General features: G+C 42.5%; 1 protein-coding gene across 3 annotated transcripts in view; it reads right to left on the reverse strand.

The window, feature by feature from the left end:
* Positions 1-6,431, reverse strand: part of APPL2 (adaptor protein, phosphotyrosine interacting with PH domain and leucine zipper 2) — a 53,672-nt gene extending 47,241 nt beyond the window's left edge. Inside the window, exon 1 of one of the 3 annotated variants that reach the window (XM_007114302.2) lies at positions 6,160-6,431. In XM_007114302.2, coding sequence (XP_007114364.1) covers positions 6,160-6,213 — 54 coding nt within the window. In that variant the 5' untranslated portion in view covers positions 6,214-6,431. Of the gene's footprint in view, positions 1-5,508; positions 5,528-6,159 lie in introns of those variants that run through there. The other 2 variants (XM_007114304.3, XM_028490527.2) reach the window with 2 other exon arrangements.
* Between the last annotated feature and the right edge of the window lie 16,901 nt (positions 6,432-23,332).

Raw genomic sequence — 23,332 nt, forward strand, 5'->3', positions numbered from 1 at the left:
ACGTGTTAAAAAGGGCAGTCTCTCCCTTCAAGCCCATAAACTGAACTCAATGTCTGGCCTGTCTGTATACCTAGGGTGTGGTCACCCAGCACTGCATCATCACAGCAGTTAACCATCTGTCTGGTTTTTTGCAATCTTGGACGTCTTGTAGGGGTGTGTCATTCTTTCCACTTAAGATACTACAGTCAGGCTCCATGTCTTTCGTCATATTCTATTCAACCAATTTTCAAACTCATGACCAGGAAATTTCATGTACCATGGGCCCACCAGTGGAAGCTCTGGGCACAAAACTCAAATAGCAACTTAAGAATGCTAGCTCAGTTCCTTTGGGAAGACTACTCAGTGCTTCGAGAGCAGCTGAGCAATGTCTTAGATGAATGGTATTTCCTATCATTTTCATGCGTAGTGCCTGATACGCTGAGCACTAAAGAAATATTTATATATTGGACGGTGTTTAAAGAAGTATCAAGGGACCACATAAGAGACCATATCTATTCAAGGGACTTTTGTTAATGTGTCCAGCACAGTGGGAATTTAAAATACTACATTAGTGATAATGGGATCTATATTTCAGAAAATAACCCATTAGGCATAGAATGGAGAGTAAGCTATAGAAATGTCTTTAATGAGATGATACCAAAGGCACCTTACAAAGAACAATCCATTAAGGTTCATTATTTTCCTGCAAATGAATTTCAATTCCTTCTTTCTTTTTCTAACCTATCTCAGGTAAGAGAATAATAACTGACCCAAAAGCACCCCCAATAAACGAGAAGAGGAACCCCGATGTTTGAATCATTCTACCTTTGATTTTGTTGACAAACTCTGGTGGACTTCACAGTAGTACATGCTTATCCTGGTTTTGCCCGAGGTCTTTAAGGCTAAAAATACCTGCTCTCAGACCAATGTATTCTCTTCAGTACCAATTCTTATCAACAGAAGGATCAGAACAAACAAAACAAAAATCATGGATGTGACCCACTGGATCTCATAATCCATTAATGGATGTCAATGAGTAGGTGAAAAACATCGGTTTAGAATTCTTTATTACATCTCTTTAAAATACACTATTTGAAAAAAAAAGATTGTTAAAAGATGTTTTGAGAACCTAAAGTCATTGGTCTATCACTCTACATTCATTCATGTATATACGTCTGCCTTCATCCAATATTTGATGAAACATTATGTTGGGATCTGAGATTCAAAGGTGATCAGAACCAACTCTGTTCTCCAGGAGCTTATAGTCTACTGGGGCCTCTCAAAGGATCTGGGATCCCCTTGGGACCGTGTCAATCCTGGGTCCAAATTTAGGTTCTAACACTAATTTGCAGGGAACACTAGAGGTAATGAATTACATAAAGTACCTACCAGTGCCTAATACACAGTGATAGCCGATGATACTGACTATGAAGAAGATAATGAACTTTGCTTATAACATGCTGGACACTAAGGGTTTCACATGTTATGATTTCATTTCAACACTAAAGCAACACTATTATCTACACAGTTATCTATAAATGTCATCTAATAGGAGAATCTTTTGGTATTTGTGGTGCCGATGCTGGAGGAATCCTTCAATGTTTATGATGATTCTGGTTCCTTTCTTTGCTATAACAGTATATCTAAGAGAATGAAAAAGAGTGATACAACTGGATTGAGGATATTTAATTTTTTAAATACTACTGATGCCCATTTAGTTGAGTCCTATTTATTGTTTTTAATACTCTTAGAAATAAAACATATAGAATGGAAAATGAGCCACAGGATGAAAAGAGAGGGCTTGTATAAATGTCCTCCATAAAGAGAGTAGAAAGAAAACTAAAACTACCAGTTACTCTGTACTTCCTATGTGTCCGACACTGTGCTGAGCACTAAATATTACTTCATTTAATCCTTCCAACAACTTTATGAGGTAGACACCACAGTTACATTAATCCCATTTTAGAGATGATGAAACTGAGGCTCATCAAGGTTAAGAAACTTGCTCAGCCTCCCACAGCTGGGAAGCAGCAGGGTTGCGATGTAAACCCAGGTCTGGCTGGTACCAATGGCCATGCTTTCTCCACCGCAGGAGGCTGCATCCACCACCTAGCAAAGGTGGGTCTCATCAGTGGGCATGCTCTTTGGCCCACAGCCCACCATCCTGTCTGGAAGCAGGATGCAGGCTGCTTGGAGTTGACTTCTCTTGGGTCATGCTACTGTCATGCTCTCACCTGTGATAACTGCCAAAACTACATCACAAGGTTTTTTTCTTTATATCCTGAACATGTTTACCATGACATCCATTAGAACTGACAAAAACACTCCTGTCTTCCCTTTCTAACTTAACTAGGCCATGATCATCCTTGAAAAAAAATATACCCAGCTATCTCAGACACTGTTTTAATATCCACATTTATCAGCTCCGCATCTGCGTAAACTTATATTTGGAAGAACAGGAATGTTCTGAGACCTAAAGAAGGAATAAGACCAAGGACCAGGCAAAGGTATACCAGTTGCTCGAAAGTTCCACAAAAAAATCCGAAAGACACTGGTGCATATCACTTATAAAGACAATAACAGCAATCGTTTATGGAGTTACTATAGTATGCAGGCATGAAGATACTTTACATATGTTATTTATTCTTCATAAGAATTAAGCAACTATTTTTATTCTAATTTTACACATGTTGAAACACAAGAGGTTGAGTTTGAGTAACCTGCAGAATCAAGATTTAAATTCCGTCCTTTTTCTACTACCCTACACTCTCAAGAGTATGCATGGACAGAAAAACAAAACCAAACACCTTAGCCTTAGCTCCACATTACCCTCTATCTTAGAATAAAGAAACTGGGTGTCATCTAAAAAACTAGTCCTAGACATTTTTCACTCCTAAGAATAGCATCTAGTTATATAATGGCACAATTTTAACAGCTGTGATTGTAAAATATACACGCGCACGTGTATATTTTATATATATTTAAACATATTTTAAATGCTTTAATATTTATCATATATAAGTATAAATATTATACATATATATCTATTTTAAGGTAAAAACAATTAAGATTCTTATTCCCATAGTGTGGGAGAGGGAGAGAAATGTCTCAGTAGAACCAAGCCTACTAAAAGGAAAATGTATCATAAACAAAGAGTACAGCAGGACAAAAGCCCTCCACAATGAAGACAAAACTACTAGGTAATGTTTTGAGGCATCCTGCTTGAGTTAAAAAAGGCCTGGTTTCCCAGCTGGACCTCTCACTGAATAATCTCAGAACTTAAATCTTTAAATTCTCTGTGCTTCAGCTGTGCCAACTGCAAAGGAAACAAACAAATATCGCAACAAAACAGCAAGCAACAGTGCTACACTTTATCTCAAAAGCACACTACTTACAGGAAAGAGAATAAGCCCCTGGAGAGGTGCGAGCTGCAGCAGCTCAAAGCAGCATTTGTGTTCCTATCACAGCAGCATTCACACAGTACTGCAACTGCTGCTTTCCTTATCTGTCTCCCAGAACAGACTGTGAACCAGCAGAGGGAAGGCACTCTTATCTTATTTGTCATTACATTCCCAGCATCTAGCAGCACCTAGCGAGGAGCAGAGGCTCGCAAACAGCAATGGAGACAAGTACCTTAGTCCCTAAAACATTTCGTCTTTCATACACCAGAGGTAACCAGAAATAATACATGTATGCACAAAGACTAGTCTTATAATACATTGTGCAGCACTGTGAACTAAAAAGGGCATGAATAGATGTGTATAAGGTCAGTCAACTGCTATTCAGCTCTTCTTGGGTCACTGAGCTCAAATATAAAAGCTTCTGTGTTCATTTAATGAATCCTGTGCAACCAGGTTACTGGAGCAACCCTCATAAATACTCTACATAAAACAAGAGGAAACAAACAATAGATGGTTTCTTAAGATCACTTCCCTTTAGTGAAACATTTTAGGTCACTGATGACAGAACAGCCAGGTGCTAGGTAGCTGGGCTAACTTGAACAACACAGGCCGACTGCCTGGGTTCCAATCCCAGCTCTGCCACTTGATAATGTATAATCTTGAGAGCAAGTTATTTAACTTCTCAGCTCCTTGGTAATTTTAATAGAGGACCTACTTCAAAAGACTGTTGAAAGGATTAGATAAGTTAACATATGTAAAGCACTGAGAACAGTGCCTGGCACATAAAAATGCATGTATGACACAAGTGTTTGGTATTGCTTTTATTCTTTACAGATAAAACTAAGGAGTTGGATTAGATTCCTTCCAGTTACAAGTCTATGAATCTCCTTGGCAGTAAAGCTGCATTAGGCACATACCCCATACAAGAGTGCTAAATATGCTTTGATGGTTATCAAAGACCTTCCTGGAAGTTTGCTTCCATTCAAACCTCACCAAAAACCCTCACAGGGTGACACCCATGTCTCAAAAGCAATGACAAATTCCCTACGTAAAGAGGAACATTAAATAGAAATGACAATGCCTCTTAACCTCTTCTTCCTCATACAAGCTCAGTTATAAATCATGCAGATATGATAGAATTGTAAGCCCCTTAAATATTATCTGCTCCATGACCCTCATTCTGCAGATGAGAAAACCCAGCCAGTCACAGGATGAGTGACTTGTCCAAATCAAATGATAAGTTAGTGTTAGAGCCACAATTAGGACTCAAATGTCCTGACTCGTTTGCCAGTCCGCTGTCTCGTACCTCACAGCTGAGCACACTCTGTAAACAACTCAGAACCAGTGCCTATTCATTGATGTGAGAGCCAAAGATTCCAAATGTAACTCCTCGGTGAGGGCAACACGGAGAATCAGTTAGTGCCACTTCTCTAACCTGGCTCAGCCATCACCATGTTCAGTTAGGAAAGCAATATATCTTTGCACCTCAGTTTCTCCAACTACAAAGCAAGTGGAAGTCCCTGTTCAAAATGATATCATTAGAAACTCCACAATATTATCTTCAGATCCCACGCAACAGGTGTGAGGATGGACAAAATGACTTCTATCCAGGGCACTGATCCCATTAAAATGCCAGAAGTTTAGAGACTTCAGAGAGGCCTTTGAGAAGTCAATCAGACCAGCGGATAACAATTTAAAAAAAAATCACAGCTTGCTTACACTTTCTTACTTGCCTATGTAAAGAAGATCACAAAGAAATGGGCACAAGGCAACTAAGCACACAGTCCTTTTGACTACTAATTCTGAACTGGAGAGATGCGCAGTGGGTGTAGGTAAGTGCATCAAAGGATCATCCCGGGGAGGCACAATTCACTAAGAAGAAAATGGAAAGGAAGCACAAAGGGAAGAAAAACGGTGAAAGGAAAACAGGGTACTCCTACTCTAATTTTTCAAGAGTTGAGATACTAGGGAATAAAGAGAGGTATTTAAATAACCCAAGGATGCAGAGCCTCTAGGGCAGACATGAAGCTGGGGAAATGTTAATGAAGGAGAACAAAGGTTCCCTGGGGAAAGGTGCACTGACTTATGAACTAATGTCATTCTGCACTAATTTACTACATTTACACACCAGCTTTCATCTGCAGAGCTCAAAGGACTTGATTCTCATCTCGGGTGCGCCAATGAAGTTCCCCTGTGCGGCAAATAGGGCAGGTATTGTAATTTCCTCTTCACGAATGGGAAAACAGGGCCAAGGGGAGGTCTGGCACCGCCGGGGAAGAGGTCTAGGCTCTCTGCATCCCACTCTGGTCCTAAATCCACCAGGTCCCATCATATCAGTAGTAGTAATAATAATAAGTAAGATTGACTTCTTATTCTGTACCAGACATTGCCCGCGAACAATTTGACAGGCATTTCCTTATTTAATTCTAACAACTCCAGGAGGCAGGTACAATTATTACTCCTAACTTACGACAAAGCTGAAGCAAAAAAAGATTATTTGCCCGGGGCACTTGGTGGAGCGTAGGCCGAGCAGCCTCGGTTTCAGCTGAGTTTGGAAAGGGGTCGGGACACAAAGACTCCGGCCGCGGGGGGCTTTCCCGGCGTCTCCAGACCTGCCTGAGGGATGCCGGTTCCCGGAGCATCCCGGACTCAAGACACAGGGTCGGGCCCTCCCCCTCTTCGCCTCCGAGGCGGCCCCGGCTTACTCCCAGCCTCCACCCCGGGGCTGGAAGGGCCTCCTCAGCCTCAAGCCCTCGGGCGAGGGGGACCCGGGAGGTACCTGGGGGCTGTCCTGCAACGCCTCCTCTAGCAGGAGCTTGTCCACGGCGGGCATGGTGCCGCGCGGCGGGGCCGAGGGCCGGACGGAAGCACAGAGGGCAGGTGACGCGGCGGCCAAGGGCGCTCGAGGCTCAGGCGACGAGGCGGACGACGCTCTGTGCCCGGGGCGGCCCCGCGTGCGCCCACGCCTGGCCAGTGAGCGACCGCCGCCGCCCGCCCACCAGCCCTCCTCTCGGCCCAGCCCTCAGCGGAGCCAGATCAACAGGAAGTGTGGCGAGCGCCCGACCCTGCCACCGGAAGTGTGGCGGCCCCGCTTTCCGCTCGCGCCCACCTCTCGCGGGAAACCGCAGACCCCCACGGGTCGGCTGGGCGCCCAGCGAACGCGTAGGGTGTTAGGCTCAGCAATTAAGGGGCCGAATCTTATGCCGGTCAATGCATCTAAAGCCCAGGAGGGGGAACTCAAGAGCGGAAAGGTAAGGTTTTATCTACGTGTGGCTATCCAGATTTTTTGAGTCAAGGAGATAGGAGCTAACAGTTTTGCTGATGTGAAAATATGTGAAATGCTGTGTGAAAATCCCGCGCTTCCCGCACCACTTTTTCTACGTAAATCTCAGTGCCTTCGTAACAGCTCTGAGAGCAGAGAGATCAACTAGTTCTAGGGGAAAAAAGCGGGTAACTGAATCATCTGTGATATTTAGAAGTAACTTTTTGGGAAACCACAGCTATTTAATTTGGCCAATAGTATTAGGGCTCGTCCTCGTCGATTGCTGTGTTTTGTCATTTTGGAAAGTTTCGTAATCAGGTTTTTAGAAGTGGAAGGGATAGATGATGTAGTTCAGTGTTGTCATTTAGAGATCAAATAATAATAATAATCAGGGACCCAAAGAATGAAGTGATTTGGTCAGAGTCAGTTCACGAAAGAAAGCTAAAGAAAGAAGAGAAGGAAGGAAGGGGGAGTACTTGACATCTTTTAATACCAAAGACAAGGGTTTCAGAATCTCCTTCTTTAGGAATCTTTGATTTGTGTAATAGGACACGCCACCAAAAACAAACAAAAACGGTCAGAATATGGTAAAATAATACAAATTCTGTGTTTTATAGATATATTTATAGGTATATTAAGGCACAATCTGAATTGCCAACACCTCTGAAAGTCTGATCACATGCTGCCTGATCACTTGAAAACTCCAGGGCCGTTCATTATTCCCTGTCCGGCTCTAGATCAGCACTAACCTTTCCTGAGCCATCGTGTAGGCTCCATGGGGAAATCATCCAGCATTCTTTCCCCACCATATTCTTTCTTCTTCTTGGGTAGAATCACGCTCACACCGTGTTTCATCCTTTTCCTGTATTTTCTATCAAGTACCATTCAGTTAATTTCACTTCATAGACTCTCCCAACTCTTTTCTCACTGAAATCCTCTTGCACAAGGTCAGACTCAAGCACTTCCTGCTCCCATCCTGGCCCCAAAGATCACTGAACAGGCATCACCTTGACTGTCATCCAACATGACTTACCCAGTAGTGCTTTTTCCTTCTACGTGTGGGTCTTACTTCCTCTATAAATAGTAAGCCTCTCTGTGTCACCTTCCTTCTATTCTGAATACTGAGACACATAATAACAAATACAAGTTTGCTGTTTATGACATGTTCATTTCTTCCAACTCTTTTCCAATTACTTAAGAGAAATTTCCCTCAACCTTCCATCTTACTTTTTTCCTACCCTTCCATCTAACTGGAAACACAACAGTTGTTAATTGCCTACCAAGCAAACAATAATGATCATGCTGATGATAAGAGTAGTATAAGACTGTGCCAAGGGAGAGAAATGCATGCATTTTTATTTGAAAATAGATGTAAAAAGGAGACAGTACCCTCCAGAACACTTGAAAGGTCTCAGAAGTCCCCTTCGGAATTACCACATTTTTCATGCACCACCTCATCTCCTAATTAAAGTTACTTTTCCTCAATCACCGGTATTCCAAATTGTTTAAACCGCATTCTGACACAATGCCATTACTTTTCTACATTTTATTGCTACATTATTGGCTAAACAGCCTTAGTGGGATTTCTTGCCTCTTAAGTACCATTTATAAAATTGTTTCCGTGGGAAAATGCATCCCAAATTCAAGCCAACTAAGTTACAAAACCAATTCTGGGAATACAACACATTTGCCAACTGTTAATTTAATTAATGTCATTCATTAATTCATCCAATTATTCACTCGTTTAATAAATATAGACTGCTCGATGTTAAGCACTGTATCTCTCACTCATTTTACTGTCTTTATTATGACCCTCATTTAAATTCTGAAGCCAAATATTCCCCTCTTCAACAGATAATCTGTGTAAAACTATGTAAGAGGAATTTTCATGTAAACATGAGAACTTTTTAAAAATGTTTCATTAAAAATACTGGTCCCGGGGCTTCCCTGGTGGCGCAGTGGTTGCGCGTCCGCCTGCCGATGCAGGGGAACCAGGTTCGCGCCCCGGTCTGGGAGGATCCCACATGCCGCGGAGCGGCTGGGCCCGTGAGCCATGGCCGCTGAGCCTGCGCGTCCGGAGCCAGTGCTCTGCAACGGGAGAGGCCACAGCAGTGAGAGGCCCGCGTACCGCAAAAAAAAAAAAAAAATACTGGTCCCTATTAAACTATTGTGAGGGTGGATTTCAAACATCCACCCAACTATATCTGAAATCCCTGGACAGCTGTGAGGTTGGTGACAAGAAAGTACACAAATGAACAATTTAGATTTGCCATGTCCTCTGTGGAGAGAAAGGATGAACTCTGTGGAGCTATACTCTTTTTATCCATTGAAGACCAAGGGGGAAAAGTACACTGGCTGTTTCCATAGGTACCTATCCATGTGTCCTGTATTAATCAGGATTTTTTCAGTTGCAACTGACAGAAACCTAACTCCAGTTTGCTTAAAGAAAACATAAAAGTCTGGGAGAAACTGAGGGGTGAGAAGACTGTATTTCTTAGATTATTTGTACACTGATGAGGATAATCCAAGAGAGTGGGGAGGAAAACTGAAGATACAGGAGGGTGAAGGGACAATTGCAGGATGAAAGTCCTTGAGCAGACAAAAAGGAGTGGGATCCAAGTCACACATGATGGAAGCAGGGACAGTGCATTCAGGCTGATACATGAGACAGTAGGTTGGTGGATGAAATGGAGGAGGATGAAGGAGTTCTTTTCTGATTGCTTCTATTTTCTCAGTCCTTATTTCATACATCTTTATTTCTTTAACAACAAGCTCAGGACCTGGCTTTTAATTGACTTTCAATGAAAATTTGGTCAATGAGTGAAGGAATTCAGTAACGGTATCAGTTAGGGTTAGATTTGGCTGTAACTAATAAGAAAAAATAATAGTGTCAAGCACCATAGAAGTTTATGTCTCTTCCATATTTAAAAAGCCCAAGGGGGTAGCATGGCCTTCCATGGTGTCAGTCACAGATTCCTTCTATCCTGTCCTCTGGCTTCCCTTCCCAAAGTCACTCCATGGCCCAAGATGGCTGCTGGCCTTCCAGTCATTAAGTCGACCTTCCAAACCAGAAGGTTGGAGAAAGTGACAGAGGACATGTTTCCACCAGAAATTGCACATACCACTTCTGCTTACATCCTATCCCATAAGCCAGAACTTAGTTGTGTGGCCATATATAGCTACAAGGGAAGCTGGAAAATTGACCTTTTCGCAGGCTTAGTATGCCCAGCTAAAAACCAAGGATTCTCCTCATATACTGCTGTTGGGAATGTAAAATGGCACAGCCACTGTGGAAAATAGTTTGGCAGCTCTTTAAAATGTTAAAGTTATCATATGACCCAGCAACTCCCTCCTAGTGTAAACCCAAGAGAATTGAAAACATCTGTCCACACAAAAACTTGTACATGAATGTTCAGGGTAGCATTATTCATAATAGCCAAAAAGTGGGAAACAACCCAAATGTCCATCAACTATAGATGGGTAAACAAAATATGGTATTATGGTATACCATACTATGGAATATTATTTGCCAATAAAAAGGAATGAAGTACTTATACATGCTACAATGTGAATGAACCTTAAAAACATACTAAATAAAAGAAGCCAGACACTAAAGATCACCTAATATAATATTCCAACTATAGGAAATATCCAGAATAGGAAAATCCATACAGATAGGAAATAGATTAATGGCTGCCAGAGAGGATGGAGGGAGGAGAGAATGGGGAGCAACTACTAATGGGCATGGGGTTTATTTGGGGGGTAATGAAATGATTTGGAGTTAGATAGTGATGAGGGTTGCACAACCTTGTGAATCTACTAAAAATATTGAGTTGTATACTTTAAAACACTGAGTTTTATGATATGTGCATTCTATCTCAATAAAAATAAATAAATTTTTAAAAAAATTCAGAGGTTCTATTATTGAAAGAAAAGAGAAGGGAGTAATAATTTGGGGACAGTGGTTTCTGGCACAATTCCCTAGAATGAGTTAGTCAGAAAAGATTCTCTTTAGGCTACATTTAGGTTAATGGAATAGAAGGAAAAGAAAGTTCTATAAAGAAGATTATGTGCCACCTCACACCAGTCAGAATGGCCATCATCAAAAAGTCTACAAATAGGGCTTCCCTGGTGGTGCAGTGGTTAAGAATCTGCCCGCCAGTGCAGGGGACACGGGTTCAATCCCTGGTCCGGGAAGAGCCCACATGCCGTGGAGCAACTAAGCCCGTGCGCCACAATTACTGAGCCTGCGTTCTCAAGCTGCGAGCCACAGCTGCTGAGCCCACGTGCCACAACTACTGAAGCCCACGGGCCTAGAGCCCATGCTCTGCAACAAGAGAAGCCACCGCAATGAGAAGCCCGCGCACCACAATGAAGAGTAGCCCCCGCTTGCCGCAACTAGAGAAAGCCCGCGCGCAGCAACGAAGACCCAATGCAGCCAAAAATAAAATAAGTAAAATAAATAAAATAAATAAAATAAGTAAAATAAATTTATTTTTTAAAACGTCTACAAATAATAAATGCTGGAGAGGGTGTGGAGAAAAGGGAACCCTCCTACACTATTGGAGGGAATGTAAATTGGTGCAGCCAATATGGAAAACACTATGGAGGTTCCTCAAAAAGCTAAAAATATTTACCACATGATCCCGTAATCCCACGCCTGGGATTGGAATTATATATAATGGAATATTACTCAGCTGTAAAAAAGAATGAAATAATGTCATTTGCAGCAACATGGGTGAACCTAGAGATTATCATACTAAGTGAACTAAGTCAGACAAAGACAATTTTTATGATACAACTTATATGTGGAATCTAAAAAATATGATACAAATCAACTTATTTACAAAACAGAAACAGACTGACAGACATAGGAAACAAACTTATGGTTACCAAAGGGGAAAGTGGAGGGGAGGGATAAATTAGAAGTTTGGGATTAACAGATACACACCACTGTATATAAAGTAAAAAACAAGGAGCTACTATATAGCACAGGGAACTATATTCAATATCTTGTAATAACGTATAATGGAGAAGAATCTGAATGTATGTATGTATCCTGAATCAATTTGCTGTACACCCGAAACTAACACAATATTGTAAATCAACTATACTTCAATTTTTTAAAAAAGAAGACAAGTACATGACAATGAACTGAGAAGCAAGCTTGAGAAAAGCTCTCAGAGAGATGTTCTCAAGTTCTGAAGCCATGGGCTCAGTTTATCATCACCTCCTTGATGAGAATTAAGACTTGACTTTCCATTTGAACTCATAAAACAAGACAGTTTAGAAAAAACAGTCTTGGTCATAAGGTCACTGGCTTTAGACTTCTGCAAAGTTAGCAACTAGGTCCTCTGTTACCAGTAAATTATAAAGTGGGAATAGTCAGAGCCTGGGAAATGCTCCAGAGAAATCACTGTCTGGTCCTCATAGCTTTGGTCATTAAGCAAGAAAATTGGAAGTTCAGTAGCATGAATATACCTAAACTTGAAGTCCCATGTTTATAGAAAAGAATGCTAAGAATAATGAACAGATTAGGAAGAAAGTGTGGCATCATATGAAGATCACTGACTTTGGAGTTAGACCTGCATCCGAGCCCTGGCATCTCAGTATGCTAGCTGTGAGTCTTCGGGCAAGTTATCCAAACTTTCTGAGCCTCAGTTCACTTCTCTATGATATGGGAATGATAATATCAACACAGCCTGTTTCCATGGGTGCCTGGCCATCTGTCCTGTTTTAACTAGGACTCTTTCAGTCACAAATGGCAGAACCCTAACTCCAATGACCTTAAGGAAAATATAAATGGCTGGGTGAGGGTGGAGGGGCGTGAGGGAAGGCTGGATTTCTGAGGTTGTGTAACCAGGAAGGGCAGACGTGAAGCTGGGAACTGTCGGAAGGGGGAACTCAAAGCCCTCGGGGCTCGCTCCTGACTGGTCATCCTCTCCGTGTTGGCTTCCGTCTCTCAGCCCTGAGTCTCAGGGTCTCTTGACCATATCTGCTGGCAGTTGCATGTTCACCTCTGGCACCAAAGAGGAAAGGGATGTCTCCCAGCTTTAGCTTGAAATATCCTAGTTAAGGACTCTGATGATCCTGCCTTAGGACCACTACCTACCCACTCCTTGGACTGTGTGTGTGCATGTGCACACGCTTCCTCATGCCATGAGGGGCTCAGCCCAGGTCAGGACTGCACCCTCAAGGCCAGAGGAGGTGGGGGTCAGTTACCAGAAGAAGGCAGAGGGAGAAGTACTGCATAGATCCAGGCGTGAAGAGTCTACCCCCTCTCCCAGACCACCCTTCCCCTTCAACCCATCCATCCTCCCTCGCCATCCCATACTCTCTCTTTCTTCTATTCCACGTCTCAGTGAATGACTTCGCCCAGGGGCTGAAGCCAGAAGTCTGGAGTCCAGCTGTCTTCCTCTCCCCCATGGAATGACTTATCCAGCCCTAGAACTCTGCCCATGAACTCCTCACACTTCTACCCCCTTCTCTCCATCCCCCCGCCTTGCCCTAGCACAGACCGTACCGTCCTTTGCCAGTGTGACCATGATAACGGATCTTCTTTCTCCTTGTTGTGCCTCCCTCTATATTAACTTCCACAATCTGCTGAGAGTTATTTTTCTAAAGTAAGTCTTGTCATGTTTCTTCCCTGCTCAGGATTTTTTTAATGGCTCTCCACCAAGGCCAGCTACCTACTTTGTGGAGCCTGGTGCAAAATGTTCAGAAAGCCAGGGAAAAGTGCCATTAAAGTTACTAAAATATAAAGTTTCCACCCTTTTTTGGCAGTCTTTCTCTCAACATGTCATGATATTTTTATTTATCACTTAATGTCCTAAGGAAAGAAAACTTCGAACGATAAATGATTAGCATGAACTTTACTGTTCATCTTTATATTGTTCAATGCCCATTTTACATGCAAACATGAGTGTTTAACTCATATGAGGAATCACTGAAATGATACAATTTGTTTTTTATAGCCCAGTGAACAAAACTAGCCGAACTGTTTTCTCTCACTTCTTAAAATGCACGTAGTCTGTCAACACTCAGTGGGTGCTGATGCCTTCCATAATATGCTTACCTTGTACTAGCTTTGAGTCACTAAACTCCCACATGTGGTAGACCCACTGGAATTCTGTGCTCATGGAACATCACAAACACTACATGTGAATGAAGCAGCAAGGTAATGCAGATGTGCACCTTGCATATACCTCCTCTGCTTGTGTGTATGCTCCATTGTCTTACTGGCCTTCACTTACAAAACACAATTCAAAGATAAAATTATTTCCATCAACAGGTGAATGGATAAAGAAGATGCGGCATATACATATACAATGGAATACTACTCAGCCATAAAAAAGAATGAAATTTTGCCATTTGTAACAACATGGATAGATTTAGAGGGTATTATGCTAAGTGAAACAAGTCAGACAGAGAAAGACAAATACCATATATACCACTTACATGTGGAATCTAAAAAATACAACAAACTAGTGAATATAAGAAAAAAAAGAAACAGGCTCACAGATACAGAGAACAACTTAGTGGTTACCAGTGGGGAGAGGGAAGGGGGGAAGGAGCAACATACGGGTAGGGAATTAAGAGGTACAAACTACTATGTATAAGGTAAGCTACAAGGATACATTGTACAACACAGGGAATATAGCCAATATTTTATAATAACTATAAATGGAGTAAAACCTTTAAAAATTGTGAATCACTATATTGTACACCTGTGACTTACATAATATTGTACATCAGCTGTACTTCAATTTTAAAAATAAAATGAAGTAAGAAAAATAAAATTATTGAGAATTTCAAGACAGCCGACAGCAGAGCATTAAACCAATGGGTGAGGGCTTCCCTGGTGGCGCAGTGGGTGAGAGTCCGCCTGCCGATGCAGGGGACACGGGTTCGTGCCCCGGTCCGGGAGGATCCCACATGCCGCGGAGCAGCTGGGCCCGTGAGCCATGGTCGCTGAGCCTGTGCGTCCGGAGCCTGTGCTCCGCAACAGGAGAGGCCACAACAAAGAGAGGCCCGCGTACCGGAAAAAACAAAACAAAACAAAAAAAACAATGGGTGAGTTCAAGCTGCTTTAAATGAAATACCAGACCCTTTATAATAAATTAGGCTGAAGCCTCCTTTCTTTCCTTTCTCCATTCACTCTCTCACTTATTTGCCCCACAGAATTTTCTCTCCTCCAAGGATGAACTTATAATTTTCTCTCACACCAACCTCATTGCCTGAAATGTCTGAGATTCTCCATGCATCTTAAGTCTCAGTTCAAAGGCCGCCTCCTCTGTGAAGACTGCCTTGACTCTCCCAGGAAGATTAAGACCTCATCTACTTTTGCCTGCACTCTGAGATAGCCTGTGGTCATTATATATTGCATCGCCATTGCCTGTGGGTCCATGCCCCCAAGACTGTAAGCTCTTTGAGGGCAGGAACTGTCTCTTTTCTTTTTTGAATTCACAGCGTCCAGCAGAGTGTCTGGCAAATGATAGGAGCTCACTCAGTAAAATATTTGTAAATTGAATGAAAGAATGAGACAATGCCTGGCATACAGTAGGTATTCATTAATTAATTGATTCTTTCAAAAGTAGTTACTGGATGCCACTATATAATGGACTCTGTGCCATGTCTGTCCCTCCTTCAGCAAATAGTGAGTGAGTGTCTATTGCATGTCAGGGCCTAAGAGAGAAGCTGGGAACACACTGGTGAACAAGATAGGCAGGCCCCCTTCTTTCTAAGACCTTATATTCCAGTTAGCTCTCGAGAAATGTGATTTCACTTCCTCCCTCTTCCTCTGCACGTCCCAAGAGGTAACCAAATCAGTCCTACATATTTTAAGACTTTCTCTGCTTCCACCTTCTGCTGGGGATTCTCTTTCTCTGCTTTGCTCTCAGGTACCAAGAGATGGATGCTTGATCTTGCCAGAGCTGTTTTGTTTTGTTCTGTTTTGTTTTCTTCAACCACTGCAGAGATCAGCTCTTTGGCCCCTGCACCAGCTCAGGCTTTCTCACTAAATTACTCCAGAGGTGATTCCCCTTAGGCTCAAGGAGATCACTCAGTGCAGGCCAATGTTTTCAATCTCTTCCCCTCCCCTAATTGTTTCTCTTACAAATTAGAGGTTTATTTCCTCGTAACACAGGTCATGCCTGGCAATCAAAACTGCGTGTGTCTCGTTTGGAGTGCAGTTGGCTCCCGAGCTCAGCTCAGGCTAAGGAGCGAGAGAACAGAACTGTTTGATTGCTTGAGTTCTGGGTGACATAGGCCAATTTTCCATCCTCCCTTCACTTCTCTGTGACCTTCTGCCCTCGTGTAATTTCTAAGTGTTCTTCAGGAGAGAGGAATGTCATGAAGTCTCTGTATTAAAGAACTCTTACTCATACAGAGCTGATTTTCCCCATGTTCTCCTAGCCGAGATGAAATGTTTCACACTTAATTATGGCTAAAAAACAAATATTTTGGGAAGTCTGACCAGTCTCACTTTCAGGAGCTATTTATGACTTAGAGAATTGTAGAGCTGTTTAAGTGATGAAGTCTCATAAGGGTTATACTAGGGACCCAGTAAGGCACCCTCCCCCGTTCATATGTTGAAGCCCTGACCCCCAGTGTGATGGTATTTGGAGATGGGGCCTTTGGGAGGTCATTAGACTTAGATAAGTTGGGGGTGGGACCCTAATGATGGGGTTAGTGGCTTTATAAGAAGAAGAGAGAGAGGTCGCTCCCTCCCCACCATGTGAGGACGCAGTAAGAAGACGGCCTTCTGCAAGTCAGGAAGAGGGCTCACACCAGGAATTAGCCAGTACTTTGATCTTGGACTTCCTAGTCTCCAGAAGTCATAATTAATTTCCACACACCTCTGTTAAGTGCTAGTCACTGTTGAATAGTTTGGGTCCCTCCAGGGCATGTTCGAGGCTAGACTGACCACATCAACTGCCTCAGCCTCTCACTGCACTTTTTAAATTCAACTGATGACCCCAGCTGAACTCTGACACCTTGGAAGTGGCAGTGGGTTGCTGGATCCAATGACCACTTGCAATCATTCCCAATCCATGAATAGGATGTCATGGAATTCTTGTTCCTGAATTAACTGCTATTAAATCATAATTTTTGACACTGGAGGACTCAGAATCCTCACCGGAGAATCTCGACATGGAGGACTCAACTCTCAGTCACAGCACTTTAGCGCACTCTGCTCTCCAGGAGGTCACTGAAGATTTAAATGAGGCAGATGGGATGGTCCATCTCCAGCTTGAGACTGCCCTATTGTAACGGGGAAGAGCCAAATCTGACTACATGTTGGATCTGTTTCTTTTACTTTAACCTTTGCTTCCCATTGCTTTTGTTCACTTCAAGGATACTGTCTGTACATAATGGCCTGCCTCGGGGAGCCCTTCCCCTCTGCCTGAAGGTTAAACCAAAGTGCCTTTGTTGAGGGAAACATCCGGACCCTCTCCACCTGTGGATGGTTACAAGAAAGAAGAAATTAACACATCGCCTCCCCGAGGCCGTCCATTCCAGGGGATATTTGCAAAATGTATGGCCTTTTTACTTTACTTCCTCATCTCCTCCCCCTCTCTGTTCTATAAAAGAAACTGGCATCCAAACCCCAATAAGATGGCTCTTTTGAGACACTAGTCCGCCATCTTCTCGGTCTGCCGGCTTTCCGAATAAAGTCATATTCCTTACCTCAGCACCTCGTCTCCCGATTCATTGGCCTGTGGTGGGGCAAGCAGAGTGAGCTTGGACTCGGTAAGCCTATAGTAACTTCGCTTATCAAATAGAATATTTTGGAATACTTGGAATAGAATAACAACAACAACTACAGCAACAATAATAGATAATGATAGCTCCCATAAACGGAGGCCTAATATATGTCAGATGGTGTGATAATACTTTATAATATATTACATGTAATTGAGGTCTCACAGCAACCATGCAAGCTATGTACCATTATTCCTGTCTTATGTATTTGGAAAGAGAGGCCCCCATAGCTAGTTAGGAGGTAGAACTAGGATTTGGACTCAGGTCCACCTGACTCCAGTGCATTTGCTTTGCTCACCACTCTGCACTCCCATTCCCACCCTGTAAATCAAAAATGTGATTCTATACCTCAGCCTTACTTTCTGGGAAAAATCTATAATTGACTCAGCGTTTGATAGTTAGAAAAGTCCAATCCTCTAGTCCAGGAGCCAGTGAAGATGTGTCTTGAAGTGGGACTCTTCTTGCAAAGATTCCTTTGATCTAGCATTTTAGGAACAGGGTGTGCTTCCCGTGTCATTGAATTGTCAGTTTGTTATTAAGAGAAAACTTTTTTGAGGAGGGTCAAAAACCTTGGGGGAAAAAAAAGAGCCTTTGATCTTCTTTGCCTTATTAAACAGAGTAGATTGGACATAACTAATTCTATTCCTGGTGTGTCAAGACCATTTTTTATATAAGCATGAACTATGAACATCTAACATAAGTAGTGTCATCCCTGGGGCTATTGCAAGCTGCTTCGTAGGGCGCTCTTGCTTCTGTATTAACTGGCATGAGTTACTTTTTTTGGTTTTGTTTTATTTCTGTTTCTTGTTTCTCCTTCCTCTTAGGCAGTACCCTGTCACTTTTTCTGAAGTCAAAGGGACTTCTCCTGGTAGTACCTCCCCACTCCCCCAGTTTCCAATTTCCTTTATCGAATCTGTTATTGTTTGAAAACCATCTTGAGTTAATTGAATTGGGAACTTTATTTTTCAAAAAATGTCAGTCAACTGTGGGTAAGGGTGTGTGGCCACCTCTTGACTCTCCCTGCAGGCAATGTGTGTGGGTTCATGATGGTGCTGATTCTTATCACTGTCTCTTTTGTTTTATTCTGGGTTTGTGACAATGCTTTAGGTGTCATAGCTTCTTGTGAGTCTTGTCTTTAAACAAGATGGCATTACTCATATAGCAATGATGGATGCTATTACTTCCAAGGAAGAGACAGCCTTACTCAAACTGGCTTAAATAGTAAGGAAATGTATCATCGCACATGACACTAAGCCCAGAGATAGGGCAGACTTCAGGGTTGCTTGATTTTAGTAGCTCAACAGCATTATCAGCGACCCAGACTTTCCATCTCTTGGCTTTACTGTGTCTAGAACAGCTCATTGTTATAAGATGGCTATTAGCAGCAGCTGAGGCATCATCTGATAGCAGTGAGGGAATCATTGTTATAAGCTTGAAATATGGATTCTTCTCTTTAATCTGATGGTCTAATGTAAGCAACAAGCCCACCTCTGGAACAATACCATCTGCCAGGGGAATTCAATGCTCTGATTGGCTTAGACCAGGGGTCAGCAGACTTCTTCCGAAAAGGACCAGGCAGTAAATATTTTAGATTTTGCCAGCCATACAGTCTCTGTTGTTGTATCACGAAAGCAGCCATAGGAAGTGATGGGTGTGGCTGTTTTCATATAAATGTTATTTACAAAAACAGGTAGCAGGACCATTGGTAGTTCACCAACCTCTGTAGACTAACCAGCATCCACCCCTGAACCTAGTGATGAATCAGCATCTCCAGAGTCATGCAGGGTAGGGGTGGACATGTGTGAAGAACGAGGAAATGTGGTCTGTTAGGAAGGAAGGGGGCTGGAGGCTAGTAGCAGACAATGTGACTCACTGCATTGTTTTTGGAAGAGGGGAGTTTGAAACCACCACCTTTTTCAAATACCATGAAAAGCAAAGGAAGGAACTCCAAATGCCTGTCAACCAAAAAAAAATGTAAATTTGTTATAGCTTTTCACGAAGCGGATCACTTTAAGAGCTACTCTCCTTCCTTACACCTGGGCTCCAGCTTTTCTAAGAAAGCACAATTCCTGGAAGGCAACAGGTTCTCTTGAGCCTTGGCACCTGCGCTTCCCTTCCTTAGGCGCATACACGCCCATCTTTGTCACTTGTACCTAGCCATCCCTCCTGCTCCATCTCGGAGACCTCCACTGACCCTAAGGTAGGATGCTTCTCACTATGCATACCTCCATGATAGTGTGTGGCACCCTGCACTGTAAAGATCTATTTACAGATGGGTATCCCACCTAATAGCGCTATCCTGGAGGGTTCCTTCCACTGCGTGTCCCACTCCCTGCTCAGCAAAGCCACTGCACATCGTAGTCCCTCAGTACCTATTTCTTGAATGAATGAGCATTTGTGCCTTGGAGGATGAAAGGAAAGTAATCAACTGTCAACTGAAAAAAAAAAAAGCACAACGTGAGAGGTGTGAGTTAAGTTCTCTGGGTGCAAAGTGAGGACTGTACCCCGGGAGACAGCATCTCAGAGAGCTCCGAGGAACCGCTCCAAAGAGGTGGTGGGCCAAGGTCAGTATTATAGATGATTTTAGTGAAGGGGCAGGGGGTACGTGCAGTCAAACACACATTTTGGCAGAGGCCTGTAGCTACTCATGAGGAGCAGATATCACTGTTAATGATTTTAGTGTTCTCATAGATACGCAAAGATCAAAGAATTGGGCTCATAAAATCTTCTCCTGAAAATATCTAACTATCAGAAAGCCTGTTTTGCCAGTTTTCCCCAGAGCACAGAGTGACCCATTCCTAATCTCCACCCTGAACTCCTTTCAGGGTATGTTGAAGGTCAGTGACTACAGTGGCTAGTGACCTCATCCTTGTAGAGGTAGATGGCAGGTGACAATTTTTGGTTGGCATTACTCTTTCAGTATGTTTGGGGTGTTACCCTTGTGGTCAGAGTAGCAAAAGGTATAAATCATTTTTCCCTGAATGCCTTTCTTGTTGAATATGAGTTTCAGGCGTTTGACCCTCTAATCTTTAAATATGGAGCTGATTTGATGTTTTTTTCTGTGTGCCTGTGTCATTCTGACTTCAGACTTCATTTCCACAACTCTGCTTGTGCTGTGAGACCCCCTCCATCCCACATTCACCTCCCACTCCCCCCACCAATTTACTCATGAAGAGGTGAGCGTCTCTGGCCTCTGGCTCTCTCTAGAGAGGTCGGCAGATGGCTTCCTCGCTCGTCAGTTTTCTCTGGATCTCTCCCGGGAGTGTATCCAGGTCACCTTACTGATAGCAGAATTTCACTCCTGGAATTCTCGGTATTTGCAGCATTGGCGCTCAGTGGATTTGCAAGTAGTTGGCGGGCGGAGGAAGGGTCTCTCCTCAGCCCCTCGTGCAGCAAGTATCCAGTGAATACGTGGGCTTAAAGGGATGACTGCCTTGCCTTGGTTACTGGCCAGCTGTTTACTTAGCTTCTCTAATCTACAGCTTCCTCACTGATAGGGAGACGATAATAAAAGTCTCTACATCATAAGCTTTTTAAAATAATTAAATAAAATTATACATCTAAAGTGTAGCATTGAATCTGGCATACAGTAAGCTCAATAACAAAAGCTACTAACTGATGTCCCAAATGCATGTGGGTGTATAATTGATGATATAATAAATCTAATTTTCTTGTCTAGAGATTCTAGATATGATTCATCTAAACCTCTGGGGGAAGGTTTCTAGATATTATTAAAAAACACGCCAACCTGGAAGCAGCAAAATGCAATACAATATCAGGATTAGATTCAGCGGTGAGTAACAAAGACCTCAAATCACCATGGCTTAAACAACATAGAAATTTCTCCTTTACATAAAAGCCCAGAATTGGCAGTCTAGGGCCGGGATAGCACTTTACTCTGCGAGGTCCTCAGGGATCTAGGTTCTCTCTAATTCCCACCCCCAGCTTTATTGCGGTATAATTGACAAAATTATATGTATTTAAATTGTACAACTTGATTATTTAATATATGTATACATTGTGAAATGAGTACCACAATCAAGTTAATTAATACATTCATCATGTTACACAGTTACTTTTTTTTTTTTTTTGGTAAGAACACTTGAGATATATTTTCTTTTTTTTTACTTTTTTTTTTTTTTACTTTTTTTATTTTTGGCTGTGTTGGGTCTTTGTTGCTGCGCGTGGGCTTTCTCTAGTTGTGGCGAGCGGGGGCTACTTTTCGTTGAGGCGTGAGGGCTTCTTATCGTGGTGGCTTCTCTTGTTGCAGAGCACAGGCTCTAGGCGCGCGGGCTTCAGTAGTTGTGGCCCACGGGCTTAGTTGCTCCGCGGCATGTGGGATCTTCCTAGACCAGGGCTCGAACCCGTGTCCCCTGCATTGGCAGGTGGATTCTTAATGACTGAGCCACCAGCGAAGTTTGAGATATATTTTCTCAGCATATTTCAAGTATACAGTACATTATTATTAACTATAGTCACTATGAAGTATATTAGATCCTCAGAACCTATTCATCTTATAACTAAGTTTGTACCCTTGAACCGACATCTCCCCATTTACCCCATCCCCAGCCCTTGACAACCACCATTCTCCTCTATTTCTATGAGTTTGACTTTTTTTTTTTAAGAGTCCATATGTGAGTGGAATATACAGTATGTTTCCTTGTCTGGCTTATTTCACTTAGCATAATGCCCTCCAGGTTCATCCATGTTGTCACAAATGGCAGGATTTCATTCTTTTTTAAGTGAATAACATATCTTTAACTATTTCACATTTACTTTATCCATTCATCCATCCACAGACAGACACTTAGGTTTTTCCTCTATCTTGATGCTTCACCATACAGAGACTCCAAAGGTCACTTCATGATGCAAGAGGGCTGCTCAGCTCCATCCATCAAATCTAAATTCCAGGCAGGAGGAAGTAAAAAAGGGGCAAAGAGGAAAGAGTAAATGGTGCAAGCCTGCCTTCTTTTAAGGAGGATTCCTGGAAGCTGTCACATGACACCTCCACTTAGATCTCATTGGCCAGAACTGAGTCACATGGCCTTACCCAGTAGCAAAGGAGGGTGAGGAACCCAACCTTTCTTCTGCATTGCCGTATGCCCAGCCACAAATCAGGTGTTCTATTACAATGGAGGAAAGGGAAAATGAAGATTGAGAACAGTCTCTGCCATGAAAACCTATCTTTCTCCTCATGATATTTATTATAATCAGGGACATGAAGTGAGGTCCCTAAAACTTCACTGCATTATTTTTAATAAATTCAATAATAAGTCCCAACATTATGCTTGGCACTGATATACATGCCATAAATCTCGGCACTGGGGATACAGAGAGAAATAGGGAAGAGTTCCTCCCCAAATAAAAATAGTACAATGTTTTATGTGCTGTACAAGTGGTGGTTACAAAGTGTTACTGGATTTGGAGGAAGGAATGATTAAACCTTCTGGGGAAGAGGGTCACAGGGGGTGTCCTGAGGTGGCCTCATAGAAAACAACTTTTGTTTGGGACCTTCATAGATAAAGAGAACCTTCTTAGAAATGAGCAGATACAAGCCCAAAGCCAACTGCTGGGAGCATTCGCCACTGTAGGCAAGGGATGCTTGGCTCAAGAAAGTGCATTCAAGCAAAGAGTTAGAGAGAAAGGGAATGGACAAGGAGAACCCTCCCCCTCCCTGTTTTGTGCACCCCAAGGAACCAGAAGGAAAGAATGGAATACAATGATCATTCCTTACTTTCAATGATGAAACTTGGCTAGACCACTTATGGCCCTAGCCCAATTTTTTCCCCCTGAAATATTGGATACTTTTCACGAAGAGCTAATTTATCATAATGTGAATGGGGCGGAGAGATCCTTTTTAGAGACAGATTAAAAGTATTAAATTGCAGACTTAGCTGATGCATGCACAATCTGAAATTTCTGCTGA

This window comes from Physeter macrocephalus, chromosome 6, assembly GCF_002837175.3.
Source record: "Physeter macrocephalus isolate SW-GA chromosome 6, ASM283717v5, whole genome shotgun sequence".
NCBI classification, from domain to species: Eukaryota; Metazoa; Chordata; class Mammalia; order Artiodactyla; family Physeteridae; genus Physeter; species Physeter macrocephalus.